Source organism: Psittacula echo (genome assembly GCF_963264785.1).
Source record: "Psittacula echo genome assembly, chromosome: 16".
Taxonomy (NCBI): Eukaryota; Metazoa; Chordata; class Aves; order Psittaciformes; family Psittacidae; genus Psittacula; species Psittacula echo.
The window spans coordinates 527,594-547,124 of NC_137752.1; the positions used below are offsets into that span (position 1 = coordinate 527,594).

The 19,531-nt window shown below is 49.3% G+C and overlaps 1 protein-coding gene across 4 annotated transcripts in view; it reads right to left on the bottom strand.

The window, feature by feature from the left end:
* The window catches only part of VAV2 (vav guanine nucleotide exchange factor 2), a gene marked incomplete at its 5' end in the record, with an annotated part of 104,012 nt that overhangs the window by 33,992 nt on the left and 50,489 nt on the right, over positions 1-19,531 (bottom strand). For all 4 annotated transcript variants that reach the window (XM_080630621.1, XM_080630619.1, XM_080630622.1 and 1 more), the window contains one exon: positions 6,998-7,056. In XM_080630621.1, coding sequence (XP_080486747.1) covers positions 6,998-7,056 — 59 coding nt within the window. The remainder of the gene's footprint in view (positions 1-6,997; positions 7,057-19,531) is intronic.

The window sequence follows — 19,531 nt, forward strand, 5'->3', positions numbered from 1 at the left end:
AAGAGTGAAGGATTTGGTTCAACCCCTACTGGGAGCAGGACTCCGGCCTCTAACACCAGCAGAATCATCTCCTGCTATTGTCCTAAGCCCAGCGATCACATTTGAGTGCTTTAAAAAGCAGGCAGAGACAGTGAGACCCAGGAAACGTGAGCTGCTCCCATCTGCTGCCCCTTCTGCAAGGGATTCCTTCAGCAATGGAAAGGACCAGAGCCTCAGGCTGGTGCAAAGGAGCTTCCGCAGCTCTGCTGGGACGGATGGGGCTGAGCCGAGTCTTCCTGGCTCAGGATCTGGCAGATAAATGTTTCCATAGCATGGCATCTACAGGCCATAATTACTGGGGAACACTGTTGTGCCCTCATGAGCTCAGGAGCTGTCCAAAGAAAACCATGGGGGTTCTGCCAGATGCTTACACTCGGCTGAAAGCGCGTTCGTTCAGCAGCAGCTTTGGTGGGATCAGGCAGATTAAAGCAGCCTTTAATTTACTGATGTAGCAGGAGGGGACTGCTACTGATACAGCTGACCAGGGACAAGCAAAGAGGTGACCTGGAGCTGCTTCTCCAGTCCCACTCTCGACCTCCGAGTTTTGATTCCCATCTGTGAAATGGGAACAGAGTCAGGGAACAATTTTGGTCACGTGCTGCAAGATGGATGAAAACCAGGAGATTAATGCCCAAGAGCCATTTTTATAAAGCAGATTGGAATCAATTCTTTCCCTGCAGAACAAGACACATTGGAGCACACCAAAGGCTGTTGAATTTAATTAAAATCATACTATTGTGTTACATTACTCATCTCTGGAAAGAAGCGCCTCATGCTGTGCCAGATTTTAGATATGTCCTCTGAAAAATTATGATTTGCTTTTATTTGTGGTCTGGAACTTGCAAAAATTCTCACAAGAATAATTCTGATGGAAATTCAGTGGGGAAGCAGCAAGCTGCATCATCAGATAACAGAGATGGTAATTCTGCAGGGGAGTACTCGCAGCGTTCAGCACAGCGCACTGCAGTGCCCAAGGGCTAGCAGCGTGCCCTGCTTTATCTTTAGCTCAAATCTGAACACAGCATTTCTGGAGACTACGAGACAAGAAAATAACAGCTCATATAAATTTATGTTTCACCACATTATCGCATCTTTAAAAAATCCGCATATCCCTGTGCTTTGCTCAAGAAAGCGGAATGATTTTCTCCACACTTTAGCTCCAAGTTGATGATAACAGATGGATAAAACCAAAAGGGGAATCCAGAAACAACTTTCTCAAGAAGAAAGGGGGAAAAATTCGAACCCCAAACCCTCTGGGGTAACAGCACAACCAATCACTAGGAAACGGCTTGACCCATGTTAAAGAAGACTTTGGGCAGGCGGCACCGCTCACTGGGGAGCACAGGGATAACTCACAGCGGGGATGGACAGACCAGGGATGTACGCCATGAACTTCAGCAACATCCTCACAAGGCTCTGCAACTGCCTCACCTTGGAAAATGCTGCTAAACCAAAAGCCTTGAAACCCCCATTTTTAACTTGTGGCAGAGCAGCACAAGGAAATCTTTTAGCAGGTTGAGGAGCAGTTTCTCTGCTGTACCCGAGCCCCTGCAGTCCAAAGAAACATGCCAATAAAAACAAGTAACTACCTAAACATCCATCCCTGTGGCTTCCAGAGCAGCACCCACACTGCTCTCCGAATGAAACCAGCACCAGTGTGTCCCGGCCAAGCAGGGTCCAGCGGTGCAACGTAAACCAGATCTGAACACCTCTGCTGAGCAGCACCTTCTGTGGTCCATAAGGAATAAAAGACGTGCACTTCCTGCTCTCCGGAGGGGTGCAAAGGGACATGGTTTGTCCCAGAGCATCCGAGTGTGCCTCTTGCCAGGCATAGCCCATGTGTTCAATGTCCCCCCGTGCTGGAGACCCCAGTTTGGGACCAGCCGAGCTTCAAGCCCTTTACCCACACCTAGGACAAGGACTGCATTTCAGAGAGACCTTTCCAGCACCTCTGATGTCAGCCCATGCACTGCCCCTGCTCGGCAGAGGAAGTGGATGGGCAGGCACACCCCAAAATCCAGCGAGCCCCACGTGTGACTGTTAAGCAAAGCCAAGGACATTGGAATTGTATCTTCATTATGCAAAGCTGCTGGTGAGGAGGGAGCGAGAGAAACTGCCTTTGCTTTTATGAGCAGATGCTTACGGGGTGACCTCAGCATCTCCCAAGCCTACAAAGCAGCCGCGCAGGAAAACATGTCAATGATATTTTTCAGGCTCTCTGAGGAGCAAGCCTGTGAGGATACATTCTTGCCAAAATAAACGTGTTAAAAACTTTTTTAGCTGAAAAGGAACTGCTTTTAGCCAAGGATCCTGCTCACAACAAGCGAGGAAGCCCTACGGTCACTCCTGAAGAAGGTTTGTCCATGCCACTAGAAACCATCTCCACTCAGCCCCTAGCTCACGAGGTCTGTGGCTGGACCTCCATGGATCTGTGCTGGTCAGTCCCAGGACTGGTCCCAGTCCCCAACTCCCTGAGCACAGGAGAGCTCTGCACAGCAACCATAGGTGCTTCCAGGCACAGATTCCTCCCACAGTCTTCTGAATCCCTTTTAGAGCAATGCTTAAAGCACGTACGATGAATACACCGTGGCAGTAAAAAACCAATGGGCAGGGTACAATTACAGAGAGCACACTGGCAATGAGTAGAAGAATGCTCGTAAAACCAATCTCACAGGAGAAGAGGTCCCATAACTCCCACAGCACCCAAGAACCAGCATCTTGGCTTGTATTTCTGTGTCTGTTTAAATGCCAGGTAAACCCCTGCCCAGGGCAGTGTGCTATGCTCACTACATTTGCCCTGAGGGGAAAACAATGTCTCTTGTTCTGCCAACAAGCTCAGCCAGCCACAGACCCCAAGGGGGTCCTGCCTTGGTTCCCAGGATACAGAAAACACAACCAGCACCTTCTCCTTCCCTCCACCACCCGACCAAAGCATGGCCACCGCTCCTGCAGACAAAAACCTCCCTGTGACAAACATGGCTCACCCCAGCTCCCCATTTGCAAATGTTTTTACATCTCTTTTATTAACTGTGGGGCCTTCTGAAGTCACTGAGAGGTTCACTTCATATATAAAGGATTTACTTAGATTAAGGGCCTCAACGAAAGGCCTTTGAACACTCCAACTCCTTCCCGTTTTCAGATGGTTTCACTGTGCACACATTAAAAATGCATGCAAGCAGCAGGAGCCAATATTCCTTAACCTCCTGCTTCTCTTGCAAAACTTGGCTTCCAGGAAAAACAGATCCCTTGGGGAGATGAAAACACACGCGTCCCCCACTCACAGCTCACGTTGTGCGCACAGAGCTCACAAGCACAAGGTGGACAACGGCCGGAGCCCAGCGAATACCGAGACGTGCCATGGGCAGCAGGAACAGGCAGGGCTGCAGCAGGGAAGTGGAAAGGGAAAAAAAAGCTTTAAGGAAAAATAAATCCTGGTTTACTGGGCCCTGCAGCAAGAAGCCCCCTTGTCCTCCAGAGAGCCCAGTTCACTGGAGGGAGCCTGGAAAGAGTGAGAACTCGTGCTCCAGAGCACGGGAAAGCCTTTGCACAATACCCCAGTGAAACCCCGCTGCTCCTGCCTGCTACAAAATCCTCCCACCAACGTGAAGCATTTAGTGCCCCGTGAGGAGCAGGGTAAGGACTTAGCGGGACATGAGACGGGTCTGTGGTGGGAGCTCCCCATGTCCTGGCTGTAGAATAAAGGCTCTCATTCAGCAACAGCCACAAAGAGCAAGGAACACGGTGGTAACTTCTCCCTGGGAGCGCTGACGGTCCTCCAGACACAGCAGGAAAGGATGAGAAACAACAGCAATTAAACATATTCCCCTCTCCTGAAGCCATGGGCAATGCTACACAATGAGGATCTTTTCTGTGTCCCACATACAACAGCCCTGTGAGACAACAATGAAAACTCCAGGAAAAGAGAATTAACACATTCCTGCAAGACTCGTGCTCCCAAACGAGATCAACGCAGTGCTGCCAAGGCTGCCTGTGCCCAAAGAGCAGCAGGTCTCCAGTCCCCCAAGCCAGGTGAACAAAGGCTTTTCTCCCCTCCCCATTTCTGAGACACACGCACAAAACTAACAGATTTGCCCAGGGCCACGTATGGCACCTGGGGCAGAACAAAGATCCTGCTCTCCCTTCCACACATCTTCCTTTTGTGCATCACCCTCTCTTCTGCGCGTCTGTATGCACAGAACCATCTTTCTTCCAAATGCCTTGAAGAGACAAAAACGTGTCTTTTTCTAGGAGGCACCAATAAGCCTCGCAATATCAAGGGTTTGTTACATGGGGCACTACCCAAAAATAACCCAGTGTGGTGGTGGTGGTCCTGGCAACTATACGCTGCTTCGGTTAGCAGGAAACGCCATCTGTGCTCTTCACACAGCCTTGTGCAAGAGGGAAATATGTTTTGCTACCATAAGGGACCATCCCCCGCTCAGGGGAAGCCAGCGATGAGCCATGCTGCAGCAGGACACTGATGGCTGCAACTGCTGAAACCTGCATCATGGCTAGAACAGAGCAGGGGAGGACAGACACAGGGGCTGCAACAGCTGCACCGGATCAAGCCCAGCCTCAGCAGCGTGCTGTGAGCACAGCATCACATCAGAGATCGTTTTCTGCCGTGTTTTGCTGCTTGTACCTTGTTTCTTGGAAGAAACACTCTGTCATCTCAACACAGCTATCTGATTTGCTCTGTGAAACAGGGCTTCTCTGACAAGGTTCAAGTATCCAGGAATCATTAAGAGAGAAAAGACATTCTTTTTCATCACTGAATACCATACAAGATTGATTCCTGTTTTTCTACCCTACCTGCCATGAAATTTATTTAAGGGCAAGTAATGGGCTCAGGGATGTATTTCTTTCTTAATTTGTGTGATCTTGATTCTTAGACCTCAAAATAGGGGATGGAGCAGAGCCACGTTCATGCACCATCCCAACTGCACTCTATTTACCATGGTCCTGAGCACCATGCCTAAGCCAAAGAGACATTTCCATTTATTTCAATGGCAGCATCCTCATAGTGGGAGGAAAGGTCAGGGACCCCCAGCATCAGTGGGGACCCCAGTGAGCTGAGAGGCAGTGGTAGCCAATGTGAGCAGCCCCTTTGGGGAGCCAGAGCTGCTGCTGTTTCCCACAGATTAAATTAACTCATCTGAGATCAGTTTCTGTCATTGAGGCTTTTCTGGTGGTGTGGCAAGAAATCACCTAATCAAAAGGGAAGAACAGGCAGGGATGGACAAAGCGAGGGCTCTGTGTACTCAGGGGCAGCGGTGATGGGAGCGGACACCCCAGGAGGGGATTTTCCAGCTAAAGGAGCAACATCATTTCCTGTTCTTGCAGTGCTGGCAGTAGGGAGGAGCTGGGTTAATGAGCAGGAAAACAGGGTTAGAAGCAAAGACCCACTAAGCTCTGTGCTATTCTTGTGTAATTATGGTGCCAAAGGCTTCCAAGATAAAGGATTTTAGTGAGAACTGTAAATGCTGATTGTAAAATGAAGAAGCAAAAGCTACATAACCACAAGAACAGCAAAGCCTCCCTGCCCTGCATCCCAGCTATTGCCAGCCCTGACAGCAGGAGACCTCAGCAGAAGCAACAGGGATTCAGCCAAAGCCTTCCTAGGGCACAGCCTGCTCCTTCATCCTCTGCAGAACACCAGGACACCCCTGTCTGGAAGGGCTTTGCCAAGGCTGACACAGCAGAGCCTCTCTCAGTGATGCCCCGAGGCTTAAACCCAGCCCTGGCAAAGGTGTTGCAGCCTGTGTGTGGGTTCCCCCTCACTCCCCGCCTCCCAGTGCCTTGGATGTTCCTTTCTCTTAAAATAATAATCACTGCATTGCTCAGGGCTACCCTTAATACTAAATAGTCCTTAACTTACAGCATGTCTTTATTGCTCAAACCTTAATCCCCGGATCTCCCCCCAGGTCGTGGTGGGATCTGTCAGATTTGTGTTTAACAGATGGGAAAGCTCCGAGATTGTTTTACACGTGAAAAGCTGCTTCCCTCCAGCAATATCAGTGCAGTTAAGGCAGTGAAAATAAGTTCAGACAGTGGAAATGGAGGCATGGGGTGGTGGGCATGGGCAGCAGGGCGAGATGTGAGGGGGGCCCATCCACAGCATCCCCACAGTGTGGCTGTGGCTGCGCTGACCCTGGGACACAGCCAGAGACCAGTGCCCCAATACACCCTGCCACAACAGCCAGACATGTTCTGCAGGGCAAAGCAAATGTGTTTGTTCTGCAGCTGAGGAAAATAAACAACCCCCCAAAAAAAGGAGAGGTACTTGAGGCTGAGAACTCCTCCCAGTTGTGTCTGTGGTCTTAATGAGATGGTGCCAGATTAATAATGAAAACACACAGTAACAAGAAAACCAATTGCAAACCAATCTTGCAGGGAATTGAACAAAGACCACGATAACAGCTGTGCTTAACAGGGCTGTCTGCTGGTTTCAATTTCTTTCCCATTGCTCCTTCCACTACCAGAGGAGGAGCAGCCTCACAGCCGGGCAGCCCACCTGGGGCACCAGGGTCGGGTCACTCCTTACGCCCCTCTGCCCGCACAGCACTGATGTGCCTTTGTCAAGGCCAGGAAGACATCTCTCAGTGGCCAGTGACAGAAAGGCCACCTGAATGAGATGGGGACAGTGGGGTGACACCACAGCTCCATGGGCAGGGCAAAGGGTGCTGCTGGTTCTCCTGGGATCCCACTAAACCCACCCCCTGCTCCCCCAGTAGGCACATCACACACAACTCATGGCACTTACTTTCTTTGTAAGCTATTCCTGAGCAGCCTGCAAGGTGCTTTTGCATGTACCCAGTTACACCTCAAAGGCATTCTTGATGTCTGTTTAACCCTAATATATGCAGCTTCTAAAGAGTCTGATGTGATTAAATACTAGAAATATGGATAGGGAGAGATAAAAACATCATTTAAAGCACCAATTTGAAAAGGATCTTACCTAATTCCTTTGGTTTGAGCAATACTGTGGAAGGAGAGTCTGGATACTGCAGAGATCACCTGGAGAGAGAAAAAGATGCTGATGTGTTTACTGATGACAGAGGAAGGTTTGGTGGGAACTTGAGGTACCACAGCCTGAACACCCACTGAAATGGGTGAGCTCCAGTGCCCCATCAGTGTCACAGGGCAATGACACCAGGGCTTGGGGGACACTGAGTGCAAATACTGCTTTTGGTTCTATTAATGAGCTTGAAAAACATTTAACCCTTGGTTATAAAACTACCCATTCAACAGCATTATCCCAGGAAACCTCATCCCACCCCTCACATAACACATCCAGACCTGCTCCAGCAGGTTTTTTATGCGACACTGAGAACCACTGAAAACCCCTCTTACTTCTGTGTTTTATTACAAAAGGTTTATAGCTCCTTTTGTCTCTCTCACACAAAATGATCTTATTGAGGCCACGTGCCAAGACGGAAGGGTTTTGACTTCTTGCATTTCAGTACAGATACATCATCAGTTTGTCAGAGGTGAGCACGGACCATCGCCCTTCCCTGGCACAGAGCAGCCAGAAGTGATTCAACAACAAAGTATTTCCATCAGCATCTCAAGCAGGAACAGCGAGACATCACCTCTCCCTGAAAGCTCCAATTCCTGGTGGAAGCTTTAATTGCTACACAGAATTTTCAATGATAATTTTTCAGTTCTCAACCACAAGGAATGGGTTCAGCACCTCACAGACCAGTTTGATCCAAATTCATCATTGCAAAGCTACATTGAAAAAACAAACCTATTATTTTTGGACTGGTTTCCCACCCACTGGCACAAATAGAGATGTCTGGATCCAGGACATGGATAAAGGGCTTCCTGAGCAGTCTGGGCTGCCCAGGGCCCAGCCCTCCTCCAGGCACCCGAGCACCATGGGGGGTGCTGCTGCCTGGGGCTGCCCTGCACCCAGCCCAGCCCAGAGGCACCCTCAGCGCTGCCTTCTTTAGGGACCTGTGCGGGGGGGATGCTAAAGCACCTTCGCATGCAGCACCCAGGGGAACAGGAGCCCCCAGTGCCCGACTTCATCCCTGGAGCTGCCGCTGGTACTTGAAGCTTTTCTCCATCCCACATCATTACCCCAGAGCATCAGAGCTGCACCAGGGATCCTCATGCAAATCCTTCCCACTGCCAGAGCCACACAAGCACAGGCTCATTTGGGGGATGGACACACACACAGCTCCTTGGGACTGAGCAGCTCCTGCTGCACCAGCTCCTGTACCAAACCCCGTCTTCTCCACCTCTTGCGACCTTCCTCACTGTAATTCTCCTGCTCCTTTACCGTGACCTCGAGCTACTGTTGCCCCACGCATGGTCCCAAAGCTGGGGCAGCAACAAAGGAACTGCCACAGTTTGGTATTTGGGGTTGACTTTCACACGGAGAACAGAGATGCTGAAGCACACGAGACTGAGTGTCAAAACTTGGCCAAGTTTCCCCCTGGTATAAGATGTCACTAAGGGGAGTTCAGCACAGAAAGGAGCTTCAGTGCAAGAGGGAATTTTCCTTGCACCTGGGATGCTCTATTACCCCTGTGCAATGCTTCTTGCAAGAGGGCTTCACCAAAGCACTCTTCCACATCTTTGAGATGCTGCCTCTGACATTTCCTGCTTAGCAGAGGATGGGGATGAAGGATTTCTTTAATTAGGCAAAGCACTACTTTTGCTACTGCTGTCATGAGCATATTTTGGCCAATTTCTCATTCTCAAGAGCCCATCTGGAGAGCTACTATACCATCACCCCAGCACGCCTGGTTTTACAGGGATGCCCTGGAGCCACTGATCACAGACCATAATTACTGTGCAACTAGAGGAGGAACAGGAACCCTTCCCAAGCAGAAATTCAGAGCCATGAATGTAAAAGCAGTGAAGTTCCTCATTTTACTGCAATCTAACAAAAAAGCAGCTCTCCTGGCACAAAGCTCCCAGTGACATTGCCACCTCCATGGCAGGTGTTAAGCAAATCTGGCTCTCTTGAGTCTTTTTCACACCCCATCTCTCATGTGAGACTGTCTCATGTGCCCTGGCTTTGAAGAGCATCAAGCAAAGATGTGGCTTCTGGTAACATCATGTTTCAATGAGCAAACCTGCTCTGGAGAAACCCAAAGGGGCTGAGGAAGCCCTACCTGCAAACCACATCCCTCCTGGTGCTGAGGGGCACACTGTTGTTTCAGTCTGCATTTTTAAACAAGGTTGGCTTTGCCTTTAGAAATGACATGAACAGCAGCAGGAAAAAGCAAGTTAAAACAGAGCCAGGAGTCAAAGAAATCAGGTCTCACTTCCCAGATTGTCAGCAACTTTAAACACCACTCCAGGCATGTTATTAAATCTCTGTGCTGCAGTCTCCCACCTCTAAAATTCTTCCCAGTTAAGGAGAGGAGCTGGGACTCAGTTCATAAGCACCCAATAAAGGCTCCAGGGCTTGTCAAGGCAGAGCCATGGCATGGAGCATTGCAGAGCATTGCTGCCCGTGAGCGGTACCTGCACAGGCTGAGCCCAAACAGGGCACAGAGGCTGGAGAGCCGCTGGCACCCCTGCTCCTGCTCCCATGGGACTTAAAGTAGTCCCGGGGAAGTCCTAGGCTGACTGAATGAGTCTCTTCTGCTGTCTATTATTAGACTTCTGAGGAAAAAACATCAGTTTATGGATCAGACGGTTATACCGCAGGTTTTGACTTCCAGGGAAATCTGAGAAAAGAGCACACTGCTCCCCATGCCAACTGCTGCTGCTTTGTTCTTGCATGAAAAGCCCCAAGCGCTGAACATCCCAGCACATCAAAGCCTGGGACCTGGTTCCAGCGATGAGGCAGCACGCACTGATGCGCTTCCCGGCTTGCTGCCCTGTGCTCTAGCTCCCAGAGCAGTGCTCAGGTACGAGAGCAAAGTGACCCATTTTGAGGCTCGGATACAAACAGCCTCCCTGAGCTTGGCATCTCCAAAAGCACAGCTGGGAGGCAACTGTCCCAGCATCAGGGAGTGCTTTTCCAACAACTCCTCCCGCTAAGGCTGTAGCCAAGAGCAAGAAAAGCCAAGTGCAACCCCAGGTCCTCTTACAGCTCCTGCACTCCAGCCCCAGCCAGGGAAGTTCTTAAGCATGCATTCAAGGAGAAGTAATCTTCTCAATTTCAACAGGATTAAACAACATTCTTAAAAGTAAGTCAATCCTTGCGTGTTTGCTAAACTGTGTCTCATTTTCCCCACAAAGCAGCTTCTTATTTGCACAGAAACCCAGTAACATTTCCTGCCACTCCTGGCTCCCTCTGTCGTTTCGCACTCGCCCGCGGCCACTGGCACCCGAGGTCCCTGATCTCATCTGAGGCTTTTCGTTCCTGCTGCAGTACAAGGACACATTAATACCATGAACACAGGCAGGTCACCAAGTGGAGTTACAGCTCACTGGTTATTTATTCCTCCCCTTTCTCCTAGGGCTGCCTGGAAAAGCGGAGTCTTTGATTCCCAAAGCAGATGATATAACCAAAGAAAAAAGATTTCTTGCTGTGGGGCATTCTCTTCAGGTTTGTGCGGGTTATTCCATCAGCTCAGGTCTTTGGGCTTCCCCTCGCAAAACTACCTGGGAATCCAGGAGAACTGAGGCTGCTGCATCCTGGAGCTCACCGGGAGTAAGAGCTTCCAGATGTGCCAGACCCTTAAACACTCTCGCAAAGGCTTCAAGGACTGAAACCACCTCATGGGTGAGCACCAGGTCAGTTAGTGGGGAGCACCAGGGGCTCTCCCAGCCTGATCTCGGTGGAGCAATGTCCTGGGGAAGCACCTACTCAGCACTGGCAGGCGAGACGGTTGGCAGAGCCACTGGAACGGGCTGTGCTGCTTGGGAAAACTACCTTTATCTGGGCATTTGTCTACCGAGAGGAGGAGGGCTGTGGGCTTAAACAACAGGGGCTTAATGCAATTATTGCTGTTATTACTTCTTCACCCATTTCTCAATGCAATTTCCTCCACGAAAAACTGCATTCAGCTTGAAAACATTACCCTGAAAGCTATAAATAACATCCTGCTGACAGTAAGATGCCACAAACAGAGCTATAAAGGCAGCAGTGCAGGTGATGCGCAGCCTGATTTGCTCTACAGTCGACCTGCAAAGGATTAGTGGGAAATTTCAAGTGGTTTCACTGTGAAAGGTGAGGGATGCCCTTTGCATTCCCGACCTTCCAGCTTGCCTCGTATGTTCAAACACGAGCTAAATCCAGCCACCAGCTGGTCATTGCCAGACCACCACAGGCATGAGATGTGATCAGGGCTGGGAACCAACAGAACCAGACATGGAGCACAAAGGCCTTGCCTCTGATTTCAGGGGCTGAGCTGCAGAGGTCTTGTGGAGACCCTGATTTAAAAAGGCACCAAGTTCTGCTCCACATAGGAAAAAGAAAGAAAAGAGGGGGAGAATAAAGTCTGGGCCTGGTCCTCCTCACTTTGACTGCTCACTGCAAGAATCCTGGCTGAGGGAAGAGATGGGATAAACCAAACAGAAATATACCCCACACCAGCACCTCCAGAAATCCAGCACTTTTCTTCTCCCTTACCGGGAACACTTTCCTTTAGGAATTACACATTGGAAAATAAACTCAAGCAAAACAAAAACCAAATTATTAAGGTTACTGCTCTTCTATTTCCTCCAGCACTGTTTATTGCTGATGGCACCTGCCTGCATCTACAAAACTCTCAAACAAACTCACTCCTTGCTTGAAAAAACAAACTATCCAAAAACAAACTAATACCTGCTGCTAATCAGGAGCTCTGCACAGCAGGAATAACACTGGGCAGAGGCCTCGAGCTGCCATCTCTGCACACACACTTCAGGGGGGTGAAGGGCAAAGGTGTTTTCAGAGCCTGAAACTACAGGGAGCAGTGTCCTGGTTTGCCCCTAAACCCATGAAGAGCAAAAGACACCCCCAGGCCTCCAGAACGTGCAGCACATGTGATTTGTGGCTGCAGATGGGGCAGGCACGAGGTTCTGCCCTCAGCACACCAACAGCACGTGGTGCCCCCGTGAGGAGTCCCCACACCTGAGCTTTTCTTTGGATTGGGCTTGCAATCAGAAAGCTGCAAGCCAGGCGAGCACAGCATCACCTCTGCCTCTGGAAACCGCGGGGATTCCAGCCAAGGGGACTGCAAAAGTGCAGGATGCTGCAGGAGAGGATCCCTCTTCCCCTGGTATTGACTGGATTTGTCAGAACAGATGGAACAAACAGCTCGTCAGCTGCACAACACGGCTCTCCAGACCTGCTTCCCAGAAACTGGCTTAAGTCCGTATTAAGTTTAATCCTTTTTGATCAAGGCCCTGGATGTAAGCAAAAATATTCCAGATTTTGCCATACCTTTAAGTCCCGATTTCCACTCTGCTCTGAAACGGAGCTGGGCCATCAGAGAAAAACATATGGAGACCACAAAGAGGCTTAGGGACATTTTGCAAGTGCAGGTTGCTCTGGTTGAAGCTTTGGATGCTCCACAGCCAGTGACAGGGAGAAATCCCTCACACACACAGGTGCCTGCCTATTTCTACCCTCGATCTCCCTGTCTTGCACACCTAAATTGGAGGGATGTGTCCAAGCCCTCTGCTGTCTGACCCCTGTGATTGGCACGAGCCGCTCGCACATCTCAGTCACCTCCGGGTCTCGCTGCGGACACAGAAACAGCCACGTTACATTTCAGAAACAAAAAAGGGTTTTCCACTGCTAATATTTCAACTGCAGAAACACCCTCAGTTCCTGCCACTTTGTTACCCAAAGGATGGCTCTCAAAATAGCAAGCACCAACTTCCCCAAACCCGTGATTAACTTGAAGCCTCAGCAGAGACTTTCAAACAAGACTTGGCATCCAGAGCCCCCTCCCAGAGCAGTTCCTGTACTCCCGAGGGGATGGCACCGGCTGTGCCATCAGATCACGACCTCTGATGCTCACAGCCACGTTTTTTCCAAGGCTTAATTCCATTATGCCAATTAATCTGTTTACACCTGCAGGAAGGCAGAAAGGAGCCTGGCACTGACGGAGAAGCAATCCACAAAGCAGCTTCCAGAGACTCCGACAGCCAGAAACCTCCCTTCCTCACACACAGTAACGGTGGATAAATATACCCACAAAGTGCTTTGATTTGACTATGTTAAATTTAGTCTCTGCTCTGCGTCTGCAGACAGCACATTTACTGCTGTGTGGGTGACTGAAACGCATCACTCACAGCACACTGCAGACTGGTGCATGAAGGAACTGCAGTGAAAGATACCCAAACACCGGCTCCCTTCGCTGGGTGTGCAAGGTCACAGCTCACAGATTACAGGGCAGAAGGGAATCTGGATGGATTTCCATGGTCACTACTGTACAGAGGGTGAGACAAGATGACCTCAGAGTCCCTCCAGACCTAACAAATCCATACAGCTGTAAAAAAATACAACACAAAAAAATATCGTAGGCCAGGTCTTGGCTGCCTCCAAGAAAAAAAAGATAAGAGTCAGGCATGAGGTTTTCAGTCAATGATTTAAGGAATGTAAATAGCTTTGTTGAAGATGCTCAGGCAGATTTCCCAGCTGGATGCTCCACCATGAGCTCAGCTTCACTCTCAGGACCTGCAGCACATATCAGGATGGTTTAAAACAGCAGGAAAAGCAAAGGTGAGCCCTGGCTCCACTGGAGCAGGGTGGGAAGCACTGTGCAGAGCATTCACAACCCAGAGGAACACGGTCCCGATGCCCTGGCACAACCCCATTCAGTGTGCGGTGATGGGAGTTACATCAGCTCCTCAATGATACCGTGTGACTCCAAAAGTGTCACCAGCTGTTTATCTGCTGCTAAAATGTGTTTAAAAATTAATAGGAACAGATTGAGCAAGTGTGGAACACACGGAAACCAGGAGCTTCGAGGAATTTCAACATGCAATGCTAAAATCACACCGGCTGGAAAGAGCGAGCTCCATCCCCAGCACAGGAAAGAGATGCCAAAACTACACACCCATGAGCACACATTCATCCACAGAAAGGGAAACACAGCTCCAGCCACTCTGAGCTCTTTCTTCCAGCCCTTTAGTCAGACATCAGGGACAAAGAGCAGCCGGGTGGCACTGTGGTCACCGTGGGTTGCAGGCGGAGGGAAAAATAAAGGGCTCAATCTCTATGTTCATAGAGGCTCCCTTCAGCACAGCCCACAGCCCGTGCTAAGGGCTCAGGTTGTGAACGTACGTCGCTGACAGAGGTCATCCATTCTGCGCCAAGATGGATGTGAGCCCTTGAAAATGAGAGAATGGCGAGGCCCCAGCACCACGTCGGGCATTTACCAACGGGCTAAAATGGGGGAAAAAACAGCAGAAAAGAAACAGGCATGACTGGTCCCTGAAAAGCAGGGCTGCAGAGCTCTGGACAGCATCATAAATAAAAGCTAACACCTAGAACTGCATCCCAAAGGCCACTCATGCAAATCTGAAGATGAGCTCAGAGCAACCATTACAGAAATAACTGCTGTTGTTAGGTACAAACAGGCGAGGAGCAGAGCTTCACAGGAAACTCCTCCCTGGAGCTCCTGACCAGAATAGATAGACTGCAATAAAATGGGCTGTTTTCTGCCCAGTGAAGTTCCTGGAAATGCCTGACAAGTATTTACTTGTAGTAAGGAATGGAACAGGAAACTAATATTTGTTCTTAGCCAGCTCTCTTGACATTTCCTTATGGCAGTAGGGGCACCGAGAGCACATTTAACCTGGAGGTTGAAGTCTTATTGACTTCACCACAGCTAACAAGCAAAGCAGCTGAGGTTGCACTGCACAGGGCATCGTACGCAGCACGAAACTCAGAAACCACCCAGGTCAGAGTGAGACCCTGCTCAGGTACCTCACGCAGGGCTCAGACACAGCCAGAAGCCCGGCACCATGAAAATCCAGCCTGCAGAAAACTCAGGAGTGGGACAGCGAAAAGAAAAGACAGCTTTGTGCTGTGATGGATCCCAACAGGAATGTTGGGTTTATCCAATGAAAAAATTAAAAAGGCAGTTTTTCATTTGAATCCACAAACATTCAAACAAAACATTTTCCATTTTTGGACAAAAACACCCCAAAATGCCCCTGAAAATTGAGTTTTAATTACTTTTCCCCATCTGCTTTAAAGGACGTTCTTTGTTCAACACATTTCTTCTCCATGACATGTTTTGCCCAGATGTAGATGATGTGCCTGGACTGCAGAAAAGAGCATTTGATAGCACCACCAAAAGATAACCAGCTCAGACTAACCCTCACAAAAGAAAACCTTTAATTTCACATCAGGTCCTCTGCACTGAGCTGCACTGGTATCACTTCATCAGCCCGTGGAGCAAACCGGTCCATAGGGATGGATCTGACAGGTTTGAATAATTCCACATCAAAATGAACTGTACTTGGATGAGGCTTCCACCAAAGCATCAAGACAGAACAAGACAGGCTGCGAGAGGAAACAGGGAAAATACATTCTTGTCAAAATGGCATTCCCCTTAGGAGAACAATCTCCACAACAGCGCTTATCCACATGCACTGTGTTGGATTCCCCATTTTGCAGTTCTGAAACACATCGTGCCGGGTACTTGGATAATTATGCTTGACTGATTTAACAATTCAACATCCGCACGTGTGGCTTTACAGGAGCAGAATCCCGTGTTTGAGCAAGTGAAGGGAAGAGACCGTTAGACAATAGGTGTCTATTTATGCGTGTTCCCTGCTCTGAAAGTACACAAAAGAAATGTTGAAGCAAACTGTCCCTCTCTGGCTGTCAATGGGATTTCCGTGGCACGAGCAGTCAGCAATGAGGAAAAGCAAGGGAAGTGTCAGTGCGTGCCAGAACTCACCTGTTCGAGAACCACAGCGTGAGCTTCTGCACAGCACCAGCAGTGCGAGTGGGCTGGGACGGACACCTCACCCCAGCACAAGGTGAAAATAAGCAACATTACAAATAGGTCAATGGGAAGCGCAAGCTGTGAGCACGCAGCTGTGGGGGCTCTGCCTGCTTGTCACCTGAATTTGCATATGGGACATAAACACTGAGCTCTCTGCTGCTCTGCGTGCCATTCTCCTCAAGCCCAAACCCAATGTAAAGAAGCATGACGGAAAGACATCAGAGTGGAAACGGTACGCCCTAATGGGGAAAAACTATGCAGAAGAAGGGACCAGAACTATATTAAACTCTACTAAAAAGCTGGCACAGAAGCAAGTCCAAACATCTCCCTGTAAAGCAGCTCAGCTCTCTGGGGCTCAGTTTAGCAGACGTCCTTTCATTAGAGAGTCACTGAAGATGACTCTTTAGCAGTTCCAATAAGGAATGGGTGGATAGAGAGGGAAGATTTTTTTCCCCACTAAGATTACAGAAGGGCCTGAGACAGAAATAAGAGAAAACCTCCCGATCCAGGCTTTGGTTTCTGCCCAGGTTATTAACCCACACAGCTAGCACCAAGGTCTGGACTGGTCACAGGCTGAGAGCTCTTTCACTTGGAGGGTCTCTGGACTCCAGGGTGGCTCATTCACAGAGACAAGGGCTAGGCACATGGATGATGCAAATGAAAAAAGCCGGAGGGGAAGGGGATGAAAAGTGGGGATTCACGGCCAGCACACTGGCACCTCTGCTCCATGTGTGCCTCTAACGGAGCTGGCTGGCACATGGGGTGAAGGGCATGATGCCTTTTATCACAGAAATCCCCAAACAGGAACGCGGCAGCTCAGAAGAAGCTTCCACCTACACCGCCCTGGAGAGAGATCTTTCACATCTTCTGATCGGCTCCCCTCCCAGCTGAGGGCAGGAATTGCCCTATCCCACCAACCAGCAAGGAAGCAGCATCCTTCCTGTGAGCACTAGGGTGAGGCTCCCACGCCGTGGCTGATGCTTTTCAGCACTGAAGCGCTGCCAGTAACGACTCTTCCCAGGCCTCAGTCCTTCCCGCTAAACCTTGGGTCTGCTCCAGATCCATCACTGCGGCACATTATTCACCCTCATTATCATCAAGATCTTGGTGTGCAAGCACAGACCAGGGTGCTGTAAATTGATCTGGTGTTTGTGTACCCACCGAGCTCATGCTCCGCTGCCACAGCCCCTTTCCACGACAGATAACTCCCAATTTCTAAAACACGGCACAAGCAGAGGACCTGCTCCAACCATCACACAAATCCCCACACAGCAAAGAGAGAGGACAAATGCCTGGAAAGCAGTGAGAATGAAATGGAAAGGATTATAGAAATAATCTAATGGGCTTCAGAAGGCCACAACCAGCACCAGCACTAAGGGCTGTCCAGGTACCAAGTAAGACAACATCAACCTCCACCCTAAGTTTCAACTAAAACATTAAACAATGATGTGACATGATCTTTGCTACAGCCAGAGACATTCCGGGTTTAACCACCTGATGGTTTCTACCCACAGCCCTGTCCCCAGGGCAGACCCTCAGACATGCTGCATTATCTAATCCCAAAGGTGGCAGAAACAGGATGGAGATTTTAACAGCGACAATCACATAACACTTGAGCTCTTTCCACTTTGAATACGAAGAGAACAGGAGTTGTGACATGTAAAAAACTGCACTGTTAAAAATAACATTAAAAATGCAGCTATTTGGCCCTAAGGCCCACAGAGAAAGATGCTTCATTATCCAAGTCTAAGAACATAATTACGCTTTAATAATTTCTGCAATACAAAAGGGAAGTCTTTGGGCTCACTCTGCACTCCTAAAGCTGCACTTGAACAGGAACCCTGAGGTGAGCAACTCTTGCCTGTCCACATCACCTGGGATCCCAGTGATCCCCTGGAGCAGCCTCCCCCAGCTCGCCCCCTCCACATCCCACGCATGTTTTTGACCAGAGCACCAGCTCTGTGCACCCCTGTGCAGGTGCCCAAAACATCTCCTCTTCCCCTCCGGGAGATGCTCATTTCAGCCAAAAAACAACATTATCATCAACCTGTAGGAGATCTGACAAGTTCAGCATCACACCGACAAGCTGTACCACCTTAACTGGGCTTCTCCAGGCACCGGGGCTGGCCTGCCAGAGCCCCCCAACACTGGGGTGGGTTTTGCTGCTGCTCTCACTCAGGCCCATGTGCAGCCAGTACCAGATCCAAGCAGCTCAAATCCAAGCCGCTCGCTTGGCACTAAAATCTGGTTTCCATAGAAACAGGTAGATAGCGCGTAGGAGCTAAATCTTATTTACTCAGTGAAAGAACAGGGCTTTCCAGGCTGTGATTTAGACCTAGGAGTAAGTGCAACATTACTGGGAATACAAAGATTTCATGGTGGCAAAAACATGGCTTTTAAACAAACAATTTAATATCAATTATTATAATAACAAACTGACACTCGTCCTCTTTAAAAGGTCCCCAACCCACTGGCTTTCCTCATAAATACTTGAATTTCATTTTTTATTAAATGCCAGTGGGGTTTGGCAGATTGATTTCTTTCCTCTTCCTCTGCTCCCCCAGTCAGAAATAATCCCACTAACAAATGAGGAAATCTGCAGTTAGTTAATGACTGTAACTTGGGCATAGCCAGCACTTAAAGCAAGTGGCTTGACCTCAAGTCTAACAAGATATCCTCTAACTGTAAGCTCTCACTTGTTTGGCTCTCAATTCTTCAGCAGATATATTTAGAGCAGAACTGGTGCAATGTGCACAAATCACTTCTCTCTCCTGTTATAACTAGAGACAGGCACTGATCACCGGAGCAGCTTCGCTGCGGTGAAATGCTGTGTTATTTGCAGAACATTCAATTTTGGGGGCATCCCGTGTTCTCTGCTAAGAGGAACAGTTACTTGTGTACCCCAAAACACAAGCACACGCAATCTGTTAATGCTTTGAGCCATAAGATTTATAAGTTGGAGATACCCTTAAAATGACTGTGCCTTGCCCTGCACAATTGCAGAGTTGGAATATGTATTACTTTGAATGAATAATACATGATGGTGATGGAAATCCAGTCCCAGCTGAGAACGTGCCCTCCAGCAAGGAGCAAGGAGGTTTTGGGGACGCACTGTGCTGTCTGGAGGTCCCGTTCATCTCTTTGCTAACGAAGGGAGTTGCTGCCCTGGCACAGAAAAGGGGCTGCAAAACTCAAAACTCTGATTAATGGTATTCAAACCCTGTGCACATCACTCTCCATGACAGCCCAAATCTCTTCGCCCCAGAGACCCTGGGGCCAACACCAGCCCTTGCTGCTGGGAACTGGGGTCAATTTAAAATAAATGAAGCACTTGCAAACATTTCCTTACCTGGGGATGGGGGGGAAGCAATTGCTTTGGGAAAGGTCACTGGATAAAGACGACCTGCACAACCTGGGGAAGGATTCTGTTTAATCCCCTTTAATGGGGCTCAGCCACGCTCCTGCCAAAGGCACAGATTTTGCTGAGTGTGGAGGACAGTGCAGGCTGCCCCGGAACAGCCTCGTCCCTCCAGTCCCTGTGCCATATCTCATCCACTAATCCAGACCAGCTCCTCCTCAGGCCATGTCCCGCAGTGCTGGACCAGAATCCCCAGAAACCATCACAGCTC